This window comes from Haliaeetus albicilla, chromosome 12 (assembly GCF_947461875.1).
Source record: "Haliaeetus albicilla chromosome 12, bHalAlb1.1, whole genome shotgun sequence".
NCBI classification, from domain to species: Eukaryota; Metazoa; Chordata; class Aves; order Accipitriformes; family Accipitridae; genus Haliaeetus; species Haliaeetus albicilla.
This window is the reverse complement of record NC_091494.1, coordinates 12,618,625-12,642,637: the sequence shown is the minus strand read 5'-3', so window position 1 is coordinate 12,642,637 and position 24,013 is coordinate 12,618,625. Positions and strand designations below refer to the sequence as shown.

General features: G+C 37.0%; 1 protein-coding gene across 3 annotated transcripts in view; it reads left to right on the top strand.

Annotated features, from left to right (window-relative positions):
• Positions 1–24,013, top strand: part of LIPC (lipase C, hepatic type) — a 64,454-nt gene that overhangs the window by 37,091 nt on the left and 3,350 nt on the right. Inside the window, exons 2-8 of one of the 3 annotated variants that reach the window (XM_069798119.1) lie at positions 10,728–10,911; positions 12,192–12,371; positions 14,825–14,942; positions 16,927–17,160; positions 18,426–18,668; positions 22,150–22,270; positions 22,793–23,011. In XM_069798119.1, the coding sequence (XP_069654220.1) occupies positions 10,864–10,911; positions 12,192–12,371; positions 14,825–14,942; positions 16,927–17,160; positions 18,426–18,668; positions 22,150–22,270; positions 22,793–23,011 (1,163 nt within the window). In that variant the 5' untranslated portion in view covers positions 10,728–10,863. Of the gene's footprint in view, positions 1–10,727; positions 10,916–12,191; positions 12,372–14,824; positions 14,943–16,926; positions 17,161–18,425; positions 18,669–22,149; positions 22,271–22,792; positions 23,012–24,013 lie in introns of all 3 variants that reach the window. The other 2 variants (XM_069798118.1, XM_069798120.1) reach the window with 2 other exon arrangements.

Below are 24,013 nucleotides of genomic sequence, written 5' to 3'. Positions count from 1 at the left end.
CAGAATAGTGCCAAGCATAAATATTCACAAGCTGAGTTTGTGAGAATAGCTCATACGAAAAATTCATAAGTAAACCTACAATTCACTAACTTCCCTGTGCAGACAAGGCTGGCTGTCCATATGAATACTATGCCCACACCTACAGCCACCACCTACCAGCTTGGTTCTGCCTTCCAGGGAATATAGCTATTATGCAGCAGTCTGGCCTGAAGGTCATGCCATGGCCCAGCGAGTGAGTTTCACTCAGTAATGCTTTCCTGTGCTAATATTCTAAAGATTCTAATGTTTCTACTTTCTCATTCTTGTAAGTTTCCTGTTATTTTTTTTTCCCTGAGCTTCAAACACATGTTCTTGCTGCATATATTTAATTTCTACTTGTCCTACAGAACACTGTGATGCAGAAGTTCTGCTGAATTTCTGACTCAGGAAGTTGGCACCAGACAAATGATTTCACTGCAGGATCACACAGCAAAAAAAGTAAGGCCATAGGAAGAAAACAAACTCCCACTTCCAGCAAGCTATCCTAAAATACAACTCCAAAAATGTCTTATATTCTGCAAGACTGTCTTTTTTTAATAAACATTTACTCCTGTCATGATAGTGTCAGTATATGTGAAATGGTTCCAAGGGACATGCACAAAAGTAATAGAAGTCTTCTTGTGGTCCCTTACAAATAAAATTGAAGAAAACAATGCTCTGAATTGTGATGTTATAAGCAAGTATATATACAGTTTTGAATCCTTTGATCTGTATTTCCTGTTCAGCTCTTGTCCACCTCTTCCAGGGTAAGAGCTGACTTGACTTTTTACTAGAGTTGAAGAGGAAAATATTTTCATATCCCAAGAACATTTTCCAGCCCAAACTAGATAAAAAGCCACAACTTCAACAGCAACAAAATTGAAATAAAAGCTCCAGACATTTCAACATAAATTAGCCTAAATATGCTGTTGATCAATTCTGATTGCGACATTATTTTTTTAATTACTACCAATTAACAAATATTGCCAGACAATTAATGATTTTGAACAACAGCAAATATTAACACTGATAACTTGGATGTAAAGAGGGAATGAAAGAAGTTTTCAACTGAAATATTTTCCAAAACCTGTTATTTTTCACAGGTTGTTTCTGTTTCAAAAACCAGCCAAAATCTAAGTCAAAAGTAATGCCAGGTAGCTCTACATCAAACACAAGAGTGACTGTAGTGGATGAAACCCAAGGTCCAGCTAGTTCAATGACCTGCAGTAGTGGCCAAAAGCAGATGCATACTCAGAAGGGGAAGTTTACATATACATACAGTACTTCCCCCGCGTACTCTCCCAGTCATCAACCATTTTCAGTTCAGAGATCTCCTGAGTTAGTGGTGATGTCTATGTGTTTAGTAATCCTCACTGGATTTCTCTTACATACACTTCCAGTTTCCAACTAACCTTATATAAATGCTTAATATCCATATCACACCCAGCAAGGAATTCCACAGGTTAACTACATGTCTCGAGGAGAACCATTTCATCATCTTTTGCTATTCACTATAAAAATATTTTGTTATCAAAATAATCTTTACATCTTGCACTGGGAGAGACATACAAGTGATCCCCTCTCTATTTTGCCCATGCCATTCATGATTTTATAGACCTCTATACCATATCACTCTTAGTTGTCTCCTGGCTGAAAAGTCCTCATCTACTTAGCTTCACATTTGTCATTATTCATTTGCCCCTTCCTCTATCTAGTAACATCATATGAACATATATATTTCACCCAGGCAGTTTGTGACTCTTTCTTCTTTTTGCTTTTAATATCAAAAAAAGAAAGGAAATTTAAGCTCCAAATCAGGCATCTGAATAACTTGGCAGAAACCCTGGCCAAAAAAATTTAGTCATGCATATATACAAAAGGAAGCATCTTCATGAAGGGCATTAAGTATTTTTTCCAACATTTACCTGCTTTTAAATCTTACTTGAAACTATGAAAGTTTTGGTTAGGTAACAGATGGAGGAGAGATGATTATTTTTTAACATTAATTTATAGTAACAATTTGAGATCTAGATTATGTGCTAGTCCAAAGCATTCCTAGAAAGACATACTGTAATGCTTTTCCAGTATTTTTGTTCATAAAATTCAGATTAGGTCAGATTAAACCATTGGGTTACTAATTTTAATTTAGCAATTATGCATTGCACAAGTAGCACTTTAACGTTCATATTTGGAAGTATTTTGCTTTAGATGAGGAAACTCGGAGTACAGCATTTTTGTTACCCTGTAAATAATGCAAGCTGTTCAACAGTTGTGTGGTTGGTGCCTCCTTCTGCACCGTTTTCAAGAGAGGACACAGAGATTTGGATGTATTGTTCTGCACAGTGCATCAGCCCAGAACCCAGGCGCAGAATTCTAAACAAAGAGGCACTGCTGGTTTCTTTGTGCACTGTTTTCCCTGTTCTTTGCAACAACAGTCTCACAAGCTTATTGATTATTGTACTTAAACTCACATTTTTTAATAGAGAACTAACTAATATTTTTAAATTATGTCACAATGAAGGACAGAAAAAAGGAAAAAGTTATTTACCTAACTTAATCAGACAATAAAAGAAATATCAAGCTTTTGAAAATCAGCATTCTTCCATGAAGTTTTCACCTGATATAAAAAGACAAAAGGGACAGTTAACAGTTGGGAGGGTGGGTGTTATTTCTTTGCCTTCTGTTCTAACCATCATTTCAATACTTGGTTCTAAATAAAGGAGACCAAAACTTATTTTTCACAAGTTTCACATACTAAAAAAGGGTTTTAACAGGGAAGAGAAAGAGTAAGGGACAAGAATCAGAGGTAATTCTTTGGAGAATTTTGAGGCAACCCAGTGTTCAAAACCAATGACAGAAACACAAATTTAGCAAGAGGAATAAAAATACATGCTCTAATACATGTAAATAATAAACAGATAATTTAGAGGAAAGCAAAAGGATAACCTACTAGTTTTTGTCTCTTAGAAGTTTTGTCTCTTAAAGGACAGGTTACACTCCCTCTCTTGAAACCATTAAATATAAATGCATTATTTGATTCGTAGGTGACTTAAGAGATATGTCTCTGAATAGTAGAGACACACAACAGCAAGTGGAAACCAAAGCATATTTAATCTGTTTCATCATCTTTTCCAAGGTTTTTTAGCAAGACTTTTGTTTTGATGTTCTCATTTTATTCTCCAGATCCCCACATACTCCCATTTAAGGCACTCTGCGAAACAGAAGCTCTTTGTATCTGTCTCTACCACCTGTCCAAATGCTTTCAAGAGAGGCAATTTCAAATAAACAGCAGCAGGAGATACATAAGTAGAGAATTTAAAACGAACTGACAACGGTCTTTTATCAATTATTTTGACATAAGCAACTTCTGAGAGTAGGTTGCACTCCTTCATATCTTAGACCACCAAGCAAGCGAATTGTACTAAACAATGATCTGTACTGAATACTCAGAATATATTTTACAGTTCTTGTATATGCCATGAATTCAATGCTGGGTGTTTTTTTCAAAAAAATATCATCTAGGTCTAAACTCCTTACTAACATGTTAATAACTTTTTAAAAATCATGATTCTGCTATTACCCAACAGGACTTTACATTCTCTGCTTTCTCCAATTTCCTGCACCCAGAAATTAATTCTGAATAGAAGTAAATGATAGGGATGGATCTCTGCTGACAGTTGTAACATTGTAGTTGCTCATCACATCTGCAAACAAATTTCCAGGTTCCTCACCCCTTCCACAAATAGCCCAGGTAAATAAAGAACACAGACCTGGGAGGTTCAGGGAGAGTGGAACAGAACAATCTTCCCTTTGTTAAACTGCGGGATGAGTTTTTATGGATTATCTCAGACCACCATGTCCTCCACAGTGCTTCAAATCATGATAGCAGTGTCTGATAATAATGAGTTCAGGAAAGATGAACCGTATTTAGACACCAGGAAAAAAAAAAAAAAAAAGAGAGATTTCCAAATGGTAATCATGTTTTAGTAAAGAATTCGAAATCTGACTTTTGCTAGACATTGGATGGGTCTGATTTTCAAAAAAAAAAAAGTATCCTCTGCACTTTAATGGTAAAGAATCACAGACATAATCATCCCCGATAACTCAGGAGGTAATTTTTGAACAGGCACTCATATGCATACCTTCCATTGACAGTATCATTACCTCACTAATGAAAACAGGGTACCAGCTCCAATGAATTCTTATATTAGCCTCTTTCTAAACGCATCTTTCTTCCAGTTCCAAGAGTCACTAATGCCATCCGTTAGTAGCATTATCTGGATGATTTTAAAGCAATGAAACACACGGGGAAGAAAGTCAGTATGAATGGCATGGTTTTATATGCTCTCCTCTTCATGGATTTTTCAACAGAGTGTTAAAAGTATGTTAGCAGAGGTTTAACAATGGTTAGTTAACAGCCTCTTCTCTCCCTTCAGGGCTGTTTGGGTATGAACTACACTCATGGTGAGACTGTTGACTTATCTTTGGCATGTGTGCATGCATATAATATAGGAAAAACAAGAAATGGCAGCTCAGAAAACTATGATACTTTTCAGACAGAGCATCTGATGCTGAGAAAAGTATCACTACTTGTTATTCATTTAAACTTGAACAAAAAGGGAAGCTTTTTCCAAAAAGTCTCTTTCTAAACAGACCTCATCATTTTTAATCCAATTGATATAGATTTTTGTTGCTTGCTTGCTATTTTTTCATTCATTCTTTTGTGAGTGATACCTACTTTTCCTTTGGCAAGGTGAGCAAGTTAAGGAGAGTGAAAAATAAAAAGGAACTGCATGAGGATATAAAAAAATTTAAGCACAATAATAATATACCAAGAAATCAACAGACATGAGTTTTGACTGCCTAGGACTCTAGAGCAACCAATAAGACCTGGATTTCCCCCAAACACTCCATGTTTTAGAGTTCTCACCTAGGAACTACATGAGATGGAACTTTCAACCATTAGTCAAACAGCATCCAAAAGCCTTGAACTGACAGAAAAAATTAAAATCATCTTATATACAAGTACCTTAACTACTAATCTCAACAAAATAGAGAATGGACCACACCCGGCTTCAAGATACTGCTGTAAATCAGTAATATAAAAGCAAACAAAAGCTAATCTAATGTTTCCAATCTATTCCCATCATTTTTTTGATTGAATAAATTATTAAATAGCAGAAGTCCAGTCCTGATTTTGTGTCAGCTATTGTACAAGAAACTTTGCCCACAGAGATATATAATGCTTAGGTAAACATAGAGCAACTGAAATGTACCATTTACTTACATTTTACACACTATTGCTTAAATTTTTCAGGATTTTCAGATTTAAGAGTCCTTTACCATACATGTTCTAATAGTTCACTATTAATTTTTGTCATTTTGTGTCAGTTGCAGCAAATGGCCTTCCCTAAAAAGCACACAGTCTGGAGGTTATGACAGGCACTGCTAAACAAAGTAAAAGGGGTTAGCAAAGAGGATTTTCCATATCCAACAGGAACACTGACAACTATGCTTCTAGCAAGAACAGAATAGCTCTAAGGGAAGCATTTGCCAAATTGAGAGACCTGAATGCTTCCATGTCATTAGCTCTTAAGTGACAAAAAAAACATCTGGCCATTGGAAATGAGGGGATCTGTGATATATTCCACTTTCCGTGGCCCAAACAAAAATAACATGTCACTGCCCGTGCTCACTTTCACAACAGAATTCTGGGGACAACAAAGGTTATCACTTGTTTCTTAAATAACTAAAATAACATCACAATACATAAGCAGTCTTTTGGAAACATTTCCATGTATGAAAAGCAGTAAAAACCATCCAAAAGATAAAGGAGATTTATTAAGGCTCAGACAAATCCACTCATGAACATGAAGGGAGGCTGCAGTAAGGGTCAGAAGGCAACCAGAAAAAATGTTGTGTCTAGGTAGTGGGGTGTGTATGCATGCTTACTTGTATGATCTTTAAGTGTCCTTAACATACCAGCAGCTGAAATTTTAGCTTCCATTCAGGCTTGTTTACTTTATTTTTCAATTGTCTATGGATTAGGTGAGTTCCATTGAAACATCCTCTTCAACCCTCTTCAGTGAGACCTTATTGAGAAACTCTTCCTGTACAGTTCCATGACAGGAAGAAGGATGCTGAACACTATTTTTCCTAGCCAGAAAAGCTACTTTCCTTAATTGGGAATGCCAATTTTAATCAATTTTTTTTATGCTGTACCATAAGATGAATTTAAAATGTATGACTTAGCAAATATTAAAATTTTGCTCTTGACATTACATAGTCCTACCATACTTTGTCCTCATTCCTGACACATCTTTAGGCAAATTTTGTGATGTGAAGCAGGTATTTTATAGTCGTATTTTTATGCCCAATCAAACATGATATAGAAAGAAATACTTTTAGATTCTGGATCTCTCTGCAAAAAAGCATACGATATTTCATGGTTTCAAACCCTGGCCAGTGTCCAGACCTTTGTCTAGTTTCCAGTAAAGTTTTCATTTACAAGCCTTAAAGCATTACTATCACATCTGTAAATTTCAAAGGAGACTCCAAAAATGCCATCGTTAAGAAAACCATATGCCTTATCATTTGGGGTGATTCAATCCAAATCAGTGTCCTGGGTTAACCTGCTTCTACAGGTAAATAGAAGATTTAGTTCAAATAATCTGAGTTTGGTCCATATGGAATTATTATTATTATTATTACTATTTGCAAGACCTCTTTTTACAGAAAAAATTATTTCTTCATATTTACTAGCTTTCTCATTATTCTTCATATGCTCCTTTCATCTTAGTTTGGAGCTCACATTATTAGAAGCAGGATGGACATCACCTAAAGCAATAAACACTAATAATGTGAATAATAATTAAATGCTAATTGTGAGAAACAATAACTGAACTCTTATCTTGCACATCCCAACGTGCATTGAATTCGGATGGCTACTATACCATCTACCAGGTATGCAGGCATCTTTTTTTTTAATCCCAATTAAAAAAGCTTCATTTTGTTCAGCTGGGATCACTCTTCTGGTTTTACTTTTCAGCAAGAAAGCATGATTAACTCAGGCGAAATGTAAAAGTGTTTCGGTTTGTCTGCCAAAACTAACCACAAAACATTTTACAAGAAACTTTGCTATATTACAGTTGAGTAGTATTTACAAACCCAGTCTTCAGTTACAGTCTTTACTACACTTCACAGAAACATCATTAACACAAAGTAAGGAAAGGTAAAGGGCTGAATCTCCTCTGAGGTATCAAGAAGTCACAACATTTCTTGCTTGTGATTACCATGCTGCTCTGTGTGAAGGTAATCTGTGAGATAGCACATGGATCAGTGTGGCCATGTTGCATTGCCTTTCCTGAAAGAATTCATGTTAGAGTAGGATCTTCAGAGAAAAAGGAAATCAAGTCATCAACTCACTCACCTGGGTAAGGGCTAATTTTCCAAAGAGAAATTCTTTGGAGTTTCAGGAAGATCTCAGCACTCTAGCTGCAACTAGCATGGGAAAATTTTTAGCAGTTTTATTTTGTTGTTTTTGTAAACTCGCCTATGAAACTTTGCAGTTCCCTTCGATCATGTCACCGAGTCACTGGTATGATATTTTTAGCAAAAGTCTGTTGTAGAAGCTAAGCTCTTCAGACTCTATTTCCTTCTCCAAGTCATTACATGTATTGACAGATCGTAGCAGTTCTTTGTCTAATAACACAACAGATTCTACTGGAACTTTTGACAGCCATGAAGAAGTTCAAATTGTATTTTTAATTCCCTTTCCCAGACTTACTGGCAAGCCAAAAGCTCACCCACTAAAGCAACACAGCACTTTCACAGTCAATGTATAAAGAAAACAACTGTTTATTAGACTTGTTTTCTGTAGTGTGCACAAAGAATACGGAGAGTGACAAAGTGCCTTTGCATTGCACAAACACTGAGAGCGCAAAAAGAAAATGAAAACAAGGCATAAAACAAAGAAAGGATGTGTACAATGGAACAGGCACAAGTTACTTGTGCTTGTTTGTTTTTCTTTTTGTGCTAAAAATAGAACACAATACTTATCTTTGTGTAGAGACTACTCACCAAAGCCTGGATAAACTTGAGGTTAAGAATATCAACATCATTAAAACTCTTTCCAATTTTCAATTCTTTATCTAGATTCACTTTCTCCTAATATTACTTTTTTCAGAAACCGAGTCCTCTCCCAGCAAAAAAATCCAAAAGAAATGCTCTTAAGTAGACATTGTAGCAGAGAAATGATCAGACTTAGTCCTAGCTAGATATCACGATTAAAAGTGCTATTAAAGAAAAATGTGAGACTGAAGCTAAGAATTTTGAGAACCAAACCTTCGCTAACTTTGAAGCTTTTTAAATTCCAGCTGTTGTAAAAGGCTGAACAGCTTTCTACAACGATGTTTCCTAGCTATGAAACATTGCCTGGAGTTACTTGGAACGTACAATAATTAGCGACAAATAGAAAACAGTGCTCATCCAGTGCAGATCAGTTTGGGAGTTTTCTTGCCAGAATTTCCAATTACTTAACCAAATTAAATATGCTGTTTATATCATGTCTTATTATTATACTAAAATAAAACCTTGAATAAAGTTTGTAACAAGACTGACGTGGCAAAAATACAGTCTGATCCAAAACCAGCATGCTTTCACATTAGGGTTCTTCGTACTGTGCATTGTAAGATGCTACTACCACAGATATATAAATATGGGAGTTTCCCATCACTAAATAGGCTTACAGGATAAAAGCTCATCTGTAAACGTACCAGTACCACCTTGTAAATTATCAAAATCTTATCAAGACAACAATGTCATAGAACCTCAGGATACATTTGCAGATATAATACAGAAATGAATATGCTATGATTTTAGATGTTTTCTGAAAACATCTGCAGACATAAGAGTTGTGATGTAAAAAAAAAAATTTAAATCTGCTGACTTAGAAGATAAAATACAATACAATATTTCTAATATTAGTGTTTTATTCAGGAATTTTTATGCAAGAAAAATATAAGAACTAAAATTGATGTGTGTTCTGTTCCAACACAGATAATTTTAACTTCTTTGTCAGTGAATAAAATACTTCATTTTCATCTCCAAGAATAGTTCACAATTTAAGTCTAATAAAAACAAAAGCCTTCTCCCTGACCATTTTAGCACTGCTGCTGAGCAGCTGTTGTAGCTTGAATTGGTATCACCTGAACTTGGTAACGAGAGCTATGCACACTGTTCTGTATGTGGTTAGTAAGTGCCTTAACTTACTGGCACTAATATTCTCTCTTCCTACTGAAAACATCTTCCTGATGCACCTTGGAATTATATTTTCCTTTCTCACAGCCAAATCACAGAAGTGACTCATAGTCAGTTTTGTTACCGATTACTACAGTCAAGTCTCTGCTCTTGTGTCACTTCCAATTTATGACCCCCATTTATAGAGAAATTCCTATCAACTGTTCACTTCCAATTTCTGACCCCCATTTATAGAGAAATTCCTATCAACTGTATGACCTTGCACTTCATAGTGTGACATTTCTACCTGTTTCTGTTGCTGTAATTTCAAGGTCATCAGGCTCTTAGTGTTTAACATTTTGGTCTCCTCAGTGTTAGCAAATACCTCCCAAATTTTGTCAGTCTTGTAACTTTCCTGCCTACTTCTTTAACGAAAATATTAAACAAAATTAGCCAAAAAACAGTCCCCAAGGAACTCCATCAGTAAACTGTCTCCACTCTAAAAGTTTCCTTTCCAACACAAAGAACTGTAACCTTTCATTTGTCTAGTTCATCACACCCTAACTTTTCTTCTACTAATCCCCATTTTTTCTATCTTAAGTAATAATTTATTATATGGATTATTTTCAGATAAACAAACAGTCTGAAGGCTTATTCGAAAGAAACACCAGGCTTGCATGTTACAAAGTGCTTTTTGTAAGCTTTTGCTTTATTTTACTCCATTTTTCAGCAATTTTTCTATATTCATGTTTTTTTCTTCTAAGCTTGTAACGTTGATAAGACCACAGTTCATCCTGCCCCCACTTTCTTAAATACAGATACCATCCCAGATACTTAATAGACATTTCTAAAAATGCTGTTCTATATATACCAAGCTATTTTATCTAAAAATGAAACCACCAAAAATATTACAACTAGAACAAGAGCATTTCATCTTGCCTTTTTAGAGAAAAAGAATCGTTTACGATGTGGTCTAATAGTTTTAAGCAGTCACTTAAGTCTCTAAGCAGAGTTATAACCCTGAATAAAATGGTTATTTTAGTGTAATGATGCTTGCTCAGCAATTACTAGCAAATGAACATTGGTAAAATACGTCCTGCAGAGTTAATAGCCTATGAATGTGCTTGCCTGTGCATGCACTAACATTGTAAAGTCACAACACCTGTACCGTGTTTTTTAAATACTTATGCATTCTATAAGGGCCCATAGCAATAAGATCAATATTTCCTGTGTAATTGTTATTGTTCAAATAGACAGACTCAGAGGCACATCTAAACCATCTCAAACTTTGAAAGAGATCACTTTTTTGACGCAAAATGTACAGCTTAGGCCCACCTGGAGTAGGCAGCAATTATATAGCTAGAGTTTCAATCTTACTAGTTTACTCTGTCTTATAAACTGTGCTTAACTAGTAACTTCTTCAGGTTTTAGATTCCATGCTATTATGACTGTTGTTATGAATTTCATTTCAGAGGCACTAGGATCACAGAGTCAGCACACTAGAACAAAGAAGGATCAGCAAAACTTAGAAACCAAATTTCGACTTTATACAGATACAACTGAAGAAGGCTGTCAGATTTTTTTAAATCAGTTGGAGACTCTTGACAAATGCAGTTTCAATGCCTCTCTTCCTCTGGTGATAATAGTCCATGGCTGGTCGGTATGAACTCACATTTTATTTTTAATTCAATCTACATCTGATTTGATATACTTTCCTTCTTATTATGCTAGTGCCAAAAGTAACTTCAGGAGAAAGGTTGTGATTAGAAGGATGGTGGATTTCCCTGGTAGCAATCATGGCTAGAAATAATACAAAGTGAATATTCCCTGCTGAGATTCTGAAGGAAGAGTCTACAAGCAATTTTTCATATGGGAGTCCCATGCCAAGGATTAGTTTCAGCCCTGGTTTAAAGCCAGTAGAGTTCGAACAAGTAGCTGAATTAATGTGCTATGCCTCTGGAGGACTGAATACCAGTTTCATTTCTCTGATATGTTCACTGCCAGATATTTACAGACTTATTGAAAAGAAGTGCACACAATCTCCCCACGTCTTTCTCACAGGTACACCTTTAAAGAGAACTTCTCTATAAGCCCCTTCGGCTGAAAATGAAGCCTTCAATATCAATGAATTATCACTGAACTTCTTCTAGTTAAACTGTAAAAAAAAAACAAAAACAAAACCAAAAAAGCTACCACAAAAACCTTTCTCAAAAGCATAGCAGTACTAAGAGTGACTTTTAATCAGCTTCTCAGTTGAAAAAGAAACAAAAGAAAAGGCAGGATAAGAAATAATGTCATTTTAACAGATCCTCAATTCTCATAGAACCCATGTCATCACATAAAATGGCAAAATGACTCTTTCTTGCACATCTGTAAATATGCAGAGAAACTTTGAACCCTTGATGCTTATAACTCTCTTAACAAATAACAGCAGAGCTGATTTGGATGAAATATTGCCCTAGATTACTTTAGCCAAGCCTCCCAAACAAGAATTTGTTCAAAACCTGTACCCTCCTCAAAGACAAACCATGGACCTGAAGCTGCTGCCATTGAAATTTATCATTCACACTAACTTAGTTTGCAGATTAACAAATCAAAAATTTTCTGGGCATTTCTGTCTTTCTTTTTAATCAGTAATATCAATTATCTCATGATGAGTGAAAATACTTAGGGACATCCCTCATAACAGTTCTTATTACAAGACAAATTATTATACAGTTCATACATTCATTCCTAATTTTTTTGTCCACTAAACCCCAAAGATTCTCAGTACTGAAGCATGCTAAAATCTAGTTATCAGCATTAAGCCCTCCTTGTTGATATCATGGTTTTTGTCTCCTTGAGGTTTTCACAAGAAATATTTGGCAGAGACTGCTTTACCTTAAGAATGTTTTTTGTTTTGTTTTTGTGGTTGGTTTTTTTCCTTAATAAAACAGGTGGATGGGATGTTAGAAGGTTGGATTTGGAAAATGGCAGCAGCTCTGAAGTCTCAGCATAAACAAATTAATGTGATCATTGCAGACTGGCTTACATTTGCTCACCAGCACTATCCCATTGCTGTACAGAATACACGCTACATAGGACAGGAGATAGCAGACTTCCTGGAATGGCTGGAGGTAAGAGCCCCCAGATCAACACATGTTTCACTGGAAAAGGCCTATTTACCTGTTCTTATGCTTCTACCACCTTTCTGAAATACTACGCTGGTTAACGCTGTTCATTTTAATCACTTAAGTTTCTTTAACACATTGCAAATTTTTCTTCCATAAACTTTCATATGACTTCATAAAACTTTCATCATGCAAGAGATAAAAGCAAGTGGTCTTGTTTATTAAAATATTTTCATATGTCTTTAGAGGTGAGATGATTTCATGCTACTTTAGCTTTTCAAGTAGCATGTGTGCAGACAACTGACAGATTCCCACACTTTGAAAGCAGGCACACATTATTATTTGCAAGTGGTTAGTTCAGTAAAATGGGTTTATGTTATCTGTGCTTAATTTCTGCTTTTAATGCAGAATTCAAGCGTGACATTGTGTCTGATTTTTGCCTCAGTTCCCCAAAGATTATTCTAAAATAATGGCTTAGAGATCCAGAATGTAAAGGGAGACCTTTCAAGAGGACAGACATGCCTCACAAAGCAGATGACATGGAGACAGTAGTGAGTACAGAGCCACACTAATGTAGTGACTACTTATCAAAACCCCTCCTACGTAGGGAGCAGTGGCCATGGCTGGATTGAAAAGGCTGCAGACAAGTCTGCAATGGATCACTGGTCTCCAGCACTATTTAAGAAAAGGCAGAAAGCAAACACTAGAATGAGAATCACTCATACAAACCAGGCACCCTAAGCAACTCTTATTTCATCTATCTCTAGTACTAATTTAAGCCACCTAATCTGAAATGAAATTATACTTCTGTACCTCACAATAAATTTTTTAATGCATTAATTTAAATACGGTGACAGCTAAGGTGGAAGGGAGATACACTGCAAAGCTGAAATATCTGTAGCAAATACCACTGAAGAGCTAAGCTGTTTGCAACAGGAATGGCAGGGCTAGAAGAAGTTGTCAGATACCATGCCCCTTTAAGGACAACAGGCACAAAAGAGAAGGCAGAAGAGCCAGAGTCACTATTTTTCTTTGTGACATTACAAGAAACCTTAGCTCTTGGTCAAATATAGTTTAAGTTGCTGGAGCCTAAAGTCATATTTTGAAGCTGTTTAATTATTGAATGAATCAAACGATGGACTTTGATCAGTTCCCAAGAGGACACACCACACTGTCAACAATAAAGAGAACCTGTGATTCCTCCAGTGTCAGCAAACAAATCAAGGCTTGAATAAATGACCCCTTGCTCCAGCATTGTAGATAGCTTCTCTTGTACTGTGATATATTCCAGGATTTAAATATGCCACAAATTTTCACAGCATTCAACTGAGCATGTTCAAGCAGTAAACCTTCTTTCTGTTGAGAGGCACCCCTCCTGAGTTTAACAGTTAAAAACTCCTTCATTCCAACTCCCATAACTATCTTTCCGTTATGCTTCTGTCTGCTTACAGGCAGGCGAGTATTTGAGATATCCTCAATGGATGTAACAACTTGCAGTGCTGTACAACTTTTTAATAAAGAATAAAAATAAAGTAAATCTTGGTGCTCTTAGTCCAAGAATTAATAGGGCATGATCAGTAACAATCTCAGTAGCATCCATCTCAATAACACCTACCAAGAAAATTGGTCAGACCTTGTGATTTCTAAGACTTGCCTCTCTCAAAAGGCGGCTGCCAAGTTTCACCTCATCTTCACAAGAGACAGGTATTGAGACTGCAAAGCCACCCCACTGGGGCAGACAATATCCACAATGAAATTAAAACAGAGGTTTGCCTTTCCTGTGAGAAAAATATGCCACATATTTCTTTACAAGTCAGAAAAACTTCGAGCCTTGCAGCTCAGGTGAAATGCTTAAGATCTAGATAGTATTGATTAGGTAGAAAGAAGGGCCTGAGGCCAATTCTGCTTCAACAAGTTTGTTTCAGATCGGATACCCAGTTTTGTACAAATCAATCCAAGAAATGTCATTGCTGTATCACTTAGCATGTCTGATCAATATTTTGATACTTTGGCTTCTAATTTGGCTTGTGCTAGTATGTCAGGCAAAAAAAAGCACGGCACTTTCAATAAAGAATTGTTTTACACTGAAGTTAAAGAACAGATATCCATTTTATAGTCACAGGAAAGTCAAATGCTGCAGACAAGAGGCAAGGCAAATTTGCATCACTTGCAAGAAACATCAACAAAAATTCTACTATCTGTGTTGATGGTTCTCCTGAGCATAGCACATAAGTAGCAGTGCCCAAATGTGTGGCATTTTTCTGCTGCATGAAAAGGAGGCAAGGAATAACATTTAGCCAACGAAGAAATTTATTGCATGATCCATGCACCTCATTTGACCTCCGTCATCAACATACAAATTTCTTCTGTTATTCATGGCATACCTAGCTTGTAGTAAGTATTTCACTGTTTACTTTTCACATTTTCTGCATCTAAATCAAGCTGCCACTATCTTCCAGGAATCTATTCAATTTTCCAGAAGCAATGTTCATCTAATTGGGTACAGCCTAGGAGCTCATGTTTCAGGATTTGCTGGAAGTTATATCAGTGGTACAAACAAGATTGGGAGAATTACAGGTAAGAGACTTATAACTTTAAGAAATGTAACAGTCAACTAATTTAAGTTACATAGATATTTGACATATCAATGTCATATCAATATTTAGCTGTTGAATAGTAATATTTGCCACAGTTTAGAAGTTTCATCCCATTGGTTTAGAAATTAGATTTAGAAAATTTAATGAAAACACTTTTCAAAATGAAGTATCATAGTAGTTCTAGCTTTGATCTTTCCTACTTCAGTCCAAATTATGACATACAGAATATACAAGTGTGGGGACTACAAATCATAAACCAAAGATTCACGTTTTATGTTGCTTGAATTTATCTCATATCCATTCCCAGTAACACCTTAAATTAAATGTTAGCCACTAACCTTGGATCTTTGGTCACTATCTTGACCCAAAGCCATTCAAATACACGGTTCATTGTTAGCAACTCATTTTAAAAAGAAAATTACATTAAGGAAATTTTGTAACTGTGCTTGAGCTTTCAATTGTGGTACATTGCTCATGCAGTGAATTGAAGTCAGTTCTGTGGCAAAAAGTATAGCCCTGGATTACATTTTACAAGAAGCATAACATTAGAGCATCCCTAATAGATGCTTAAAGTAAACAAAGTTAACCGTACCACTTGATTATTTTGACTAGTGGCATTTTGAGCCTTCTGTAATGTTTTGTAACTGTACTAATTATGAGTGTAATGAAAATACATTTCTAAGGTTATTGATACACTGTATACAGTACCACATCTAATGGACAGTGACAGCTTAAAAAAAAAAAACCAAAAAACAAAAACAGAAGAGCATTTTACACAAGGCCCGCATCAGCTACATTTAAGTTATCAGAGAAAACATTTTACTTTAATCTGATTTGGGAGTGAGGCAAATATGCACAACTGTAGTCTGAAGTCCCAATTCTGACCTTGGATTCATTGCCACATACCATAGTCCCTTATACAATCAGCTCTTGTGACAGTGCCTGCATGACAAGAAGCTGATTTTACACAATGTGTCGTGATATTACACCTGTGTATACGCTGAAGGACTTTAGTTCAATAGCACTGCTTGTTCAAACCATAGTAGTACATCAAACTTCGATAATGGATAAGTAAAAAACATTAACACACATTATTTATTGTAACAGCTACATGCATTCCTCAGCAAAAATTATTCAGACTTGTAACAATAAGCTCCAAAAATTCATAGTGATAAAAGCTATTAAAAATAGTTGCCTTCAGGGTGACTCCCTACCTGTAGCCTGTGTTATTAGTCTTATCCAGTTACATCTATGAAACTACGTTAGTCCATAGTACCAACGGAAGAATCTCAAATTTAGAGGCTTGTCCTCAAAACTGAAGGCAGCTTTAAACTATGCAGGCAGTCCTTTTCCATTAATCAGTTCCCAGCCAAAAAGGGCTCCATATAAAAATATCTAGAAAACTAAAAATCAGCAAGAATCCATAAGTGGAATATTATTTTTCTGAATACCATAATAATTTGCCTTGAATAATTTTGAAGTTGAAGAATTATTATAAACAACATCTAGCAGACACATAGCTCTTTTAAGCAGTAAGTGAAGCTGCATAAAGTTTCAGGTCCCAAATGTGGGCTAAAAGTCAACATTGTTGTGGGACTGGTGTCTTCAAAAGGGCCTCTGAAATGCATGACCTCTGGAGTATGAAAGAACAAAATTAAATAAACATCCCTCAAGTGACAAAGCAGTAGCAAGCATGGTTTGTCTATAACAAACACATCTATCTCTGGGCCTGTGTCCTTGTGCATGTAGCAGTTACTGTTTATTACAGCATCTGTGTTTATCTTTTGGTGTAACCATGTACTCTCTTCAGGACAAGTGTTCCTAGCACTGTTTCTATCAGTGAAAGACCTTGTAAAGTACCAGCGCTGTCTGTTTTTAAAGATTTATCACAGGCTTTTCTCATAACAGTAAAAGAACAGCCCATCTGTACTATATCACGACTGGATTATTTGCATTTATTGCAGGCCTTGACCCTGCTGGTCCCTTGTTTGAAGGAATGTCACCAACAGACCGTTTATCTCCAGATGATGCAAACTTCGTAGACGCAATTCATACATTCACTAAACAGCACATGGGTCTCAGTGTTGGCATCAAGCAGCCTGTGGCTCATTTCGACTTTTATCCCAATGGAGGCACCTTTCAGCCTGGCTGTCACATCATGCATGTGTATAACCACATTGCACAATACGGAATCACTGGTAAGAACCAACGGCACAAACGGGAAGTGGCATTGGAACTGCACTGACACTCCGGGAAACTTTACATATCTCTATGATCTTAAACAGTATCTAATGGGAGATAATACTCCCATTATATGCAAGGAAATTTCTTTTCTAGAAATTAGTTATCTGGTTTTTACATGTATTAAATTCAAACTGTTCTTACTGACTCCAGTAAGGAATTTGGCTGCCTAGCACTTCTGAAAATGAGGCCATGAGCATCCTTCTGTCAAGCACTTCAGAATAATTGCAAAGGTATTCGTTTTAGCAGTAGAGGAAATGAGAAAACTTACTCTAATTAAGCCAGATTCATATAGTGTGCAATTATTTCAAGTCAAATAAAACACAGGGCTGTACTACTCACCTCCTTAGCTCACCTTTTCCTAACTCCCTGTCCTTCAGCTGCACAGATGATGCTCTCTCTAGGACCTGACTGCCACTGTTCCAGGCTAGGTTTTATATATAGAAGTTTATTTCCAATGTACCTAAACATAAACATATAAACTGATGCAACATACTGAAAAAAGACAAGGTACTGATGCACAGTGACAACCAGAACTGTTCACTGAAAAACGCCGAAAGAGTACTGTACGCCCAGCATACTTCATTGCAAAAATAGTCCATCGTGATATATCCTGATTACACATTAAAAAATAACTTTTGTAATTTGATGACACTTCAGGACGAAAAAGATACTTCTCATAAAAGCAGATGTGCGTATTTAATAATTTTTTAAATGTATTTAATACTTTCTTTTGCTCCTTTTTCCCCAGTAGTAGGTGCAAGCAAAATTCAATTCAACATGGGAGTTTGTCACTCTGATAAGGACAAAATATGATACTACTGTGTAAGCATCCGAAAGACAAGTGTTCAACCATTCAGAATGAGACTGCTGTCTTTAGCGTGGCATGATTTGAAAGACTGCACATAGCTTTATATTGTATTTCATATTGACCAAAACAGCCAGGACGATGAAATCAAGGTTCATATTTACAGTCTTAAACAGTCAGGCTAGAGAAGTTTAAGCAGCAAATTATTCAATTTTATTATCACAGGGGTTCAGCCAAAATATTTTGGATGATCCTAAAAGTAAAGTTGCTACAATGTATGATTTCTGAGGCAAAATCAGGATGTTTGATTAATAAAGGGGGTGGGGGGAAAACAATAACATATGTTTATAGTTGGTTACTGTACTCCTCTGCAGTTGAAATGCACACAAAATTTTGTTGTTTGTATTTTTTCAGGCATCACTCAAACTGTTAAATGTGCCCATGAGAGGTCAGTTCATTTGTTCATCGACTCTCTGCTTCACAACGATAAGCAAAGCACAGCATACTGGTGCAATGACATCAACACTTTCAACAAAGGAATGTGCCTCAGCTGTAGAAAGAGCCGGTGCAACACACTGGGCTACAACATCAGGGAGGAAAGGCTCCCCAAAAGTAGACAACTCTTTTTGAAAACAAGAGCACATATGCCTTTCAAAGGTTTGTGGGAATACTTGTTACAGTCTCCAGATCGATCACGAAGTGTGAGAATGAGCCTAAGCTTTGTGATCCTGTTTACTCATTTATTAAAGCTTATAAATTCTGTGGGAATAATCAATTTGCTGAGTCAACTGAGAATCCCAGTAGGCTGTCTTGATGCCCTTTCACCAAGATTCTGACTCTCAGTATTTCTGTGGGAAAAAGCATGCTGCATGCTTGCCACAGGCTAACTGTGGATCTGTGGCCTCAGAGATGCTTGGTGTCCTGATCTACAGGATTTTCCCACAACTGGCCTGTGCAAGTTTGTTGTAGCATATGCAGGCACACAGCCAAGCCAAAAAAGTAGCATAATTGCTCTAGGGGGCCTGTAAAACCTCCTGTTCCAAGCTTGCCCAAATTTTAGCTGCAAGTAGTCTACAAGATGACATATAAATTATTGCTCTTCAAAAAATGGACAGACAACAGAATAGCATGGACTTTTACAGGGCAGAACTGTAGCACTAAAATAAAGTGACCGGTACTCTAGCCTTATCTCCATTACATTACTTTATCGAGAGCACCAAGTGACAATTTTCTAAGCTCCGAGAGACAATCAACGTGGTTTCTTGCACGTATTACCAGAGGGGAAGTAGTCTGACAGGGAAACGGGGCCTATCTGCCAGTCTCCCTTACAAAATGGCGTGGGCCTGGCTGTAGGCTAGCTACAACTTGTCTGTCTGAGGGCCCACGAGGCGACTGCTGCCGGTGAGCAGATGTTCACCTGCCAGCGGAAAGGTTTACATACGTTTTAAAGCGAGAACACGCAGGACTGTGTGGGATGAATGGCAGGGACACGCGTCTGCCAAGGGACTTTCGGTGTGGGGACTTTGGACGCGTGGCGTTCCTCCTCACTACCTGCTTGCTGGCTATCGATGAAGCACGTGGCACGCAACAGCGCAGCACAGCCTGGGCAGCTTGGCCTCCTCACCAAGCGGTCGGTGCTGGCCCGTTCTGCCTGGTGTGGGCGGAAAGGGGGTGCCTCCCTCCTGTTGGAGGCCCGCTTGTCCCCTTGCCCAAGGGGCTAGGGTTGGGGAAGCACTTTGAAAGTCGACAGCGCGCCCCTGGCATGGATGCGCAAGGGCTTTCCAGTCCTGAGGAGAAATGCTTAAAAAAGCTGCTTGCGTTACACATCTTGTTTCCCCACAGTGCCCGGTACTCAATGACAACATCGCAGATTTTTAAAAAAATACAAAAATTCAGGTACTTTTAAAATAATTTTTGAAGTCTTCCACTAGTGCAGCTGTGAAGTATTCAGTGATGATTCCAGAGGGATCTGCTCAGCCCTGACTGATACTCAGAGCAGCTGAATCTGCTGGATCTCTTCTTATACTTCTTACAATGCCTCAGGAAGCTACTTGAAGTAGATTTAAAAATTCCAGAGGCTGCGTCTAGTTCCTGATGTTATTTTGCTGCAGTATGGTCAGGTCACCGTCAGTCAGGAAACTGAATTGCTCTGAGGACACGGTGTTTGCTACCACCACACCTGGGCATAGAAACACCATCCCTGTGTTGCGTTCTTGTCTGGACACTGAGATGATTTTTCAGCTTGTGCTAAAATATCTGTGTCCTATTGGCTTTGATTTCAATTTTAAACATGCTGCATTTTTATGCTTGGAACTGGTTTTGCTTCAAAAAAACGTCCTTGGCGCATATGCAGATATCAGTGCCCCAGACAATGGTTTCCTTTCACAAAAGTTCCCAAACAAGGCAGCAACTGTGGGAGGGCATGTACAAAGTCATCTTTGTAATGTTCTTAAAAAAATGTTTGAAGATCATGTGAGAAGCCCAAACAGAAGAAATTTGAGAAAGTCAGCATTACACTTCACAATCCTCCGCGTCTTCACGAAATCTGATGTTTCATTTTTCAAGTTAATAGCAGCATTATATTTTGGAGCGTACTTTAATCCAGTTCAAACAAAAAAATAGTTGCTACAAAGAAGTCAACAGTTATAATAAAGCTGTGATGGGACCCTGAGTCAGAGTTTTTATATGAATACGCTCACCTTCTTCCTTAAAGTGAGCATCATAACCACAGCAAAAGCCCAGGCTTTATCAGAACATACACCAGAACAAATTTTTACACAGAGAGAAAACTCAGAGGAAGACAGCTTAGTAATAAGTGATCTGTAAACAAGCCTCTCTGCATACTTTGTCCTCATGAGGTTTGCAGCAAAGAATCAGCCATTTTGTTTTCTACTGAGTGACACCTTTTCAAAAGAAAATTCATTATTCATTAACATACAATAACCATGAAAAAACAACAAAAAGATACAGCTTTTCTAGCAAATACCTTCCATTGTGAACACTCAGAGCTGCACAACAACAACAACAAAAATCTATCTGTGCATATACATAAAAAGATGACTCCCTTAGCAGTATGGTGGAGCAATTCTCAGATGTAGGGAAGCCTGAAGTGGGTGAGGAGACGAAATGAGGAAAGAGCATCTTTCTACTCAAGAACTAGTGCGCGATAATGTTTACCAGAACAGTTTCCCATCCATAATTTGACCAGATTGCAAGGATAAATACAACACCCCTAATTCTTCCAAATACTCTGTGGTCTTTGTTAATAGAAATTGCTTAGGGTTTTCTTCTTTAGCACCTAAATCTATCAGTTTTGTCAAAAAGGTGGCTGGTAGAATCACCAGACAGAAGAGTTTTGAGCATTCAAATCTAGTTGACAATATCTGCGTGCACATGGTCTCTATGTTTGGTAGTTTTGGGTTTGGTTTTTTTTTTTTTTTCCATAATTTACTAAATGTCAAACTGCTTGTAATCGGTATGCTTATGATTTCTCAGGCATTCTTCATTCCAACAATACTCAGGTCAAAGACTTTCCTAAACACTGTTCTTCTAGAAACCCACCAAATCTCGAAGTATTAATGACATCTTTCTTATAGCAATGTGCTTGGACAAAGTCATATTGTTAATGGATACACGTTAAGCACAATGTATCATTATGCAGTGAAGGAAAGTTTGTGAGTCATCTGTTTCGCAGGGCAATTTTCTAGCCGATCAGAGAAAAAGCCTGACTACATTGCGTAAGGTCTTCAATCTGTATCATGCATCTCTAGCCATGTCCAGTCATAAGGATTTGTCTGGTGATTAGATAGAGGACTTGCCAGAAATTGTAACAATTAAACTTCAGAAAAGCAGAAACATTTCCCATGGAATAACGTTTTATCCTATGAAGGGAACTCAACCCAGATTACCTTTTTTCTCCATCCTTTTAAATAGAGCAACAGGGCCCCAAACCCTAAGGGATTACACAGCACAGCAATCAGAAGAAATTATGATGTTTCAATTGCAATGAATCTGTTTAAAAAATAAAATGGAATATCAATCAAGTTTCTGCTCTGAAAGACAAAACTCTTTTGCCTGAGAAATCTATTGCTTCTTTGACCATTAATTTCGTCGCTTTGCAAATTCTTCCTTTCTACAGTCTATCATTATCAGTTCAAGATCCACTTCATCAATGAAATCCAAGGCAAGCCGATAGACCCTACTTTTACCATCTCTCTGACAGGCACTAAGGAGGATGCTAAAAACCTGCCCATCACACTGTGAGTATTCATATTACATGTCATTGTACAAGTGAAAAACAAGGTGCCAATTTATAATACCATATCATGTACATAATCATGCTGTGAGTGAAATGGTTTAGTACAGCTAAGTAAAAATGAACTGGAAATTGTCCTCTCTTCACCCATATTCCCTAAATATCACAAACGTTTACAAAGTTCATAGAGTTTTTACATGAAAAACCTCTATAAAACAAACTTAGTGATCTTGGAAGTTTCCCTGAACATTAAGTATCCTGTCCACTTATGTTCGGTCCATCCTATGGCTAACACAGGGAGGTCTAATCAATTAAAGCACAAATAAATAAACAGCTGTAATTAAGGTAAAGAATTTTGGATATTTCTCACGATGGACACTATCTGTATTAACAAAAGCAAAGGCAACAGTGGGGGTCAGCATTTGCTCTAGTAGACAAAAGACATAACATAGATGCTTAGAAACTAGTTTTTTCACTTTAATGCATAATAATTAAGACAGCATTATTGTGGTTTTGTTTTCTGCAGAGTTGAAGGTATTAATGGGAATAAAACCTACTCTTTTCTCATCACCCTGGACACTGATATTGGTGAGCTAATAATGATCAAGTTCAAATGGGAAGGAACTGCAGTTTGGGAAAATATCTGGGACACAGTTCAAACCATAATACCATGGACAAAAGGCACCCGTCGACCAGGACTTATAGTGAAGACAATAAGAGTGAAAGCAGGGGAAACACAGCAAAAGTAAGTGTAATGAAAACACTGTTTTTCTATAATAACACCACAGATATTTGGCACACAGGGTATCCTAGTTCAAAAACAAGCAACTGAGTCCCAGTACTCACACCAATGGTGAATTCAACCATGTACAACGTCTGGATTTCACCCCTCCCCCTCAGATCAGACTGCATGATTTTTAAGTGACTTAAAGCTTTGTTTCCAAGTCAGAAATGAATACTGGGAAGTGTTCTGGCTCACCACTGTCACTAATCTGAGTTTAAGGCATAATAACCTTGGGTGACAATTTTGTTGATACTTGGGAATAGAGGATAGAGGAGTTAGCACACAGATCCAAGAAGAATTTTAACAAGTTCTGCAATGCAATTTTTCTACACAATTATTGACAAAAATTGATGATGAATTCTGACTTATTTTTAGAATGTGATTATCTCACTCCATAAGGACGATATGAATTTTCAAAGAAACAAGGTACTACCTAACATAAATATTGACTCCAACATTAAGGCCATGAAAAATTCAAATTCTTACTTAAAAAATATGCCAAATCTTAATTATTTGACTTTCAATACCTACTTCATAGAGAATCTCAACATCATCATTCCTGAAAGTACTCATTAGAAGCATCACATGCAGAACTAGTCATCTGATTATTCATTGAAGTTAAGGGCTTTATCATAAAAATCCCTTATTTCTGTCTCATCTGTTTAAGAGCCAGTCCAGCATCTGACAGTTTATAAGGAATTACTACACTGTGCAGGCTGTATAAGAAGTTCCTGGAGTGATAAACTGTGCAAGTAAAGTTTCAACTACAGATATTGTGAAATTTCTGTAGTGGGCAAACAGAATGTCAGCAGTCCTAGAAAACAAAAAGACTATCTATACTTCTACACACCAGACTTTCACTGGTATTTGACAGTAATTTTTGCACTCTGGTTGTGCTTTTTTATTCAGGGATGTGAATTTTGTCAGCTGAACTCTGAAGTAGCATCAGAGTGCAGTTTTCCA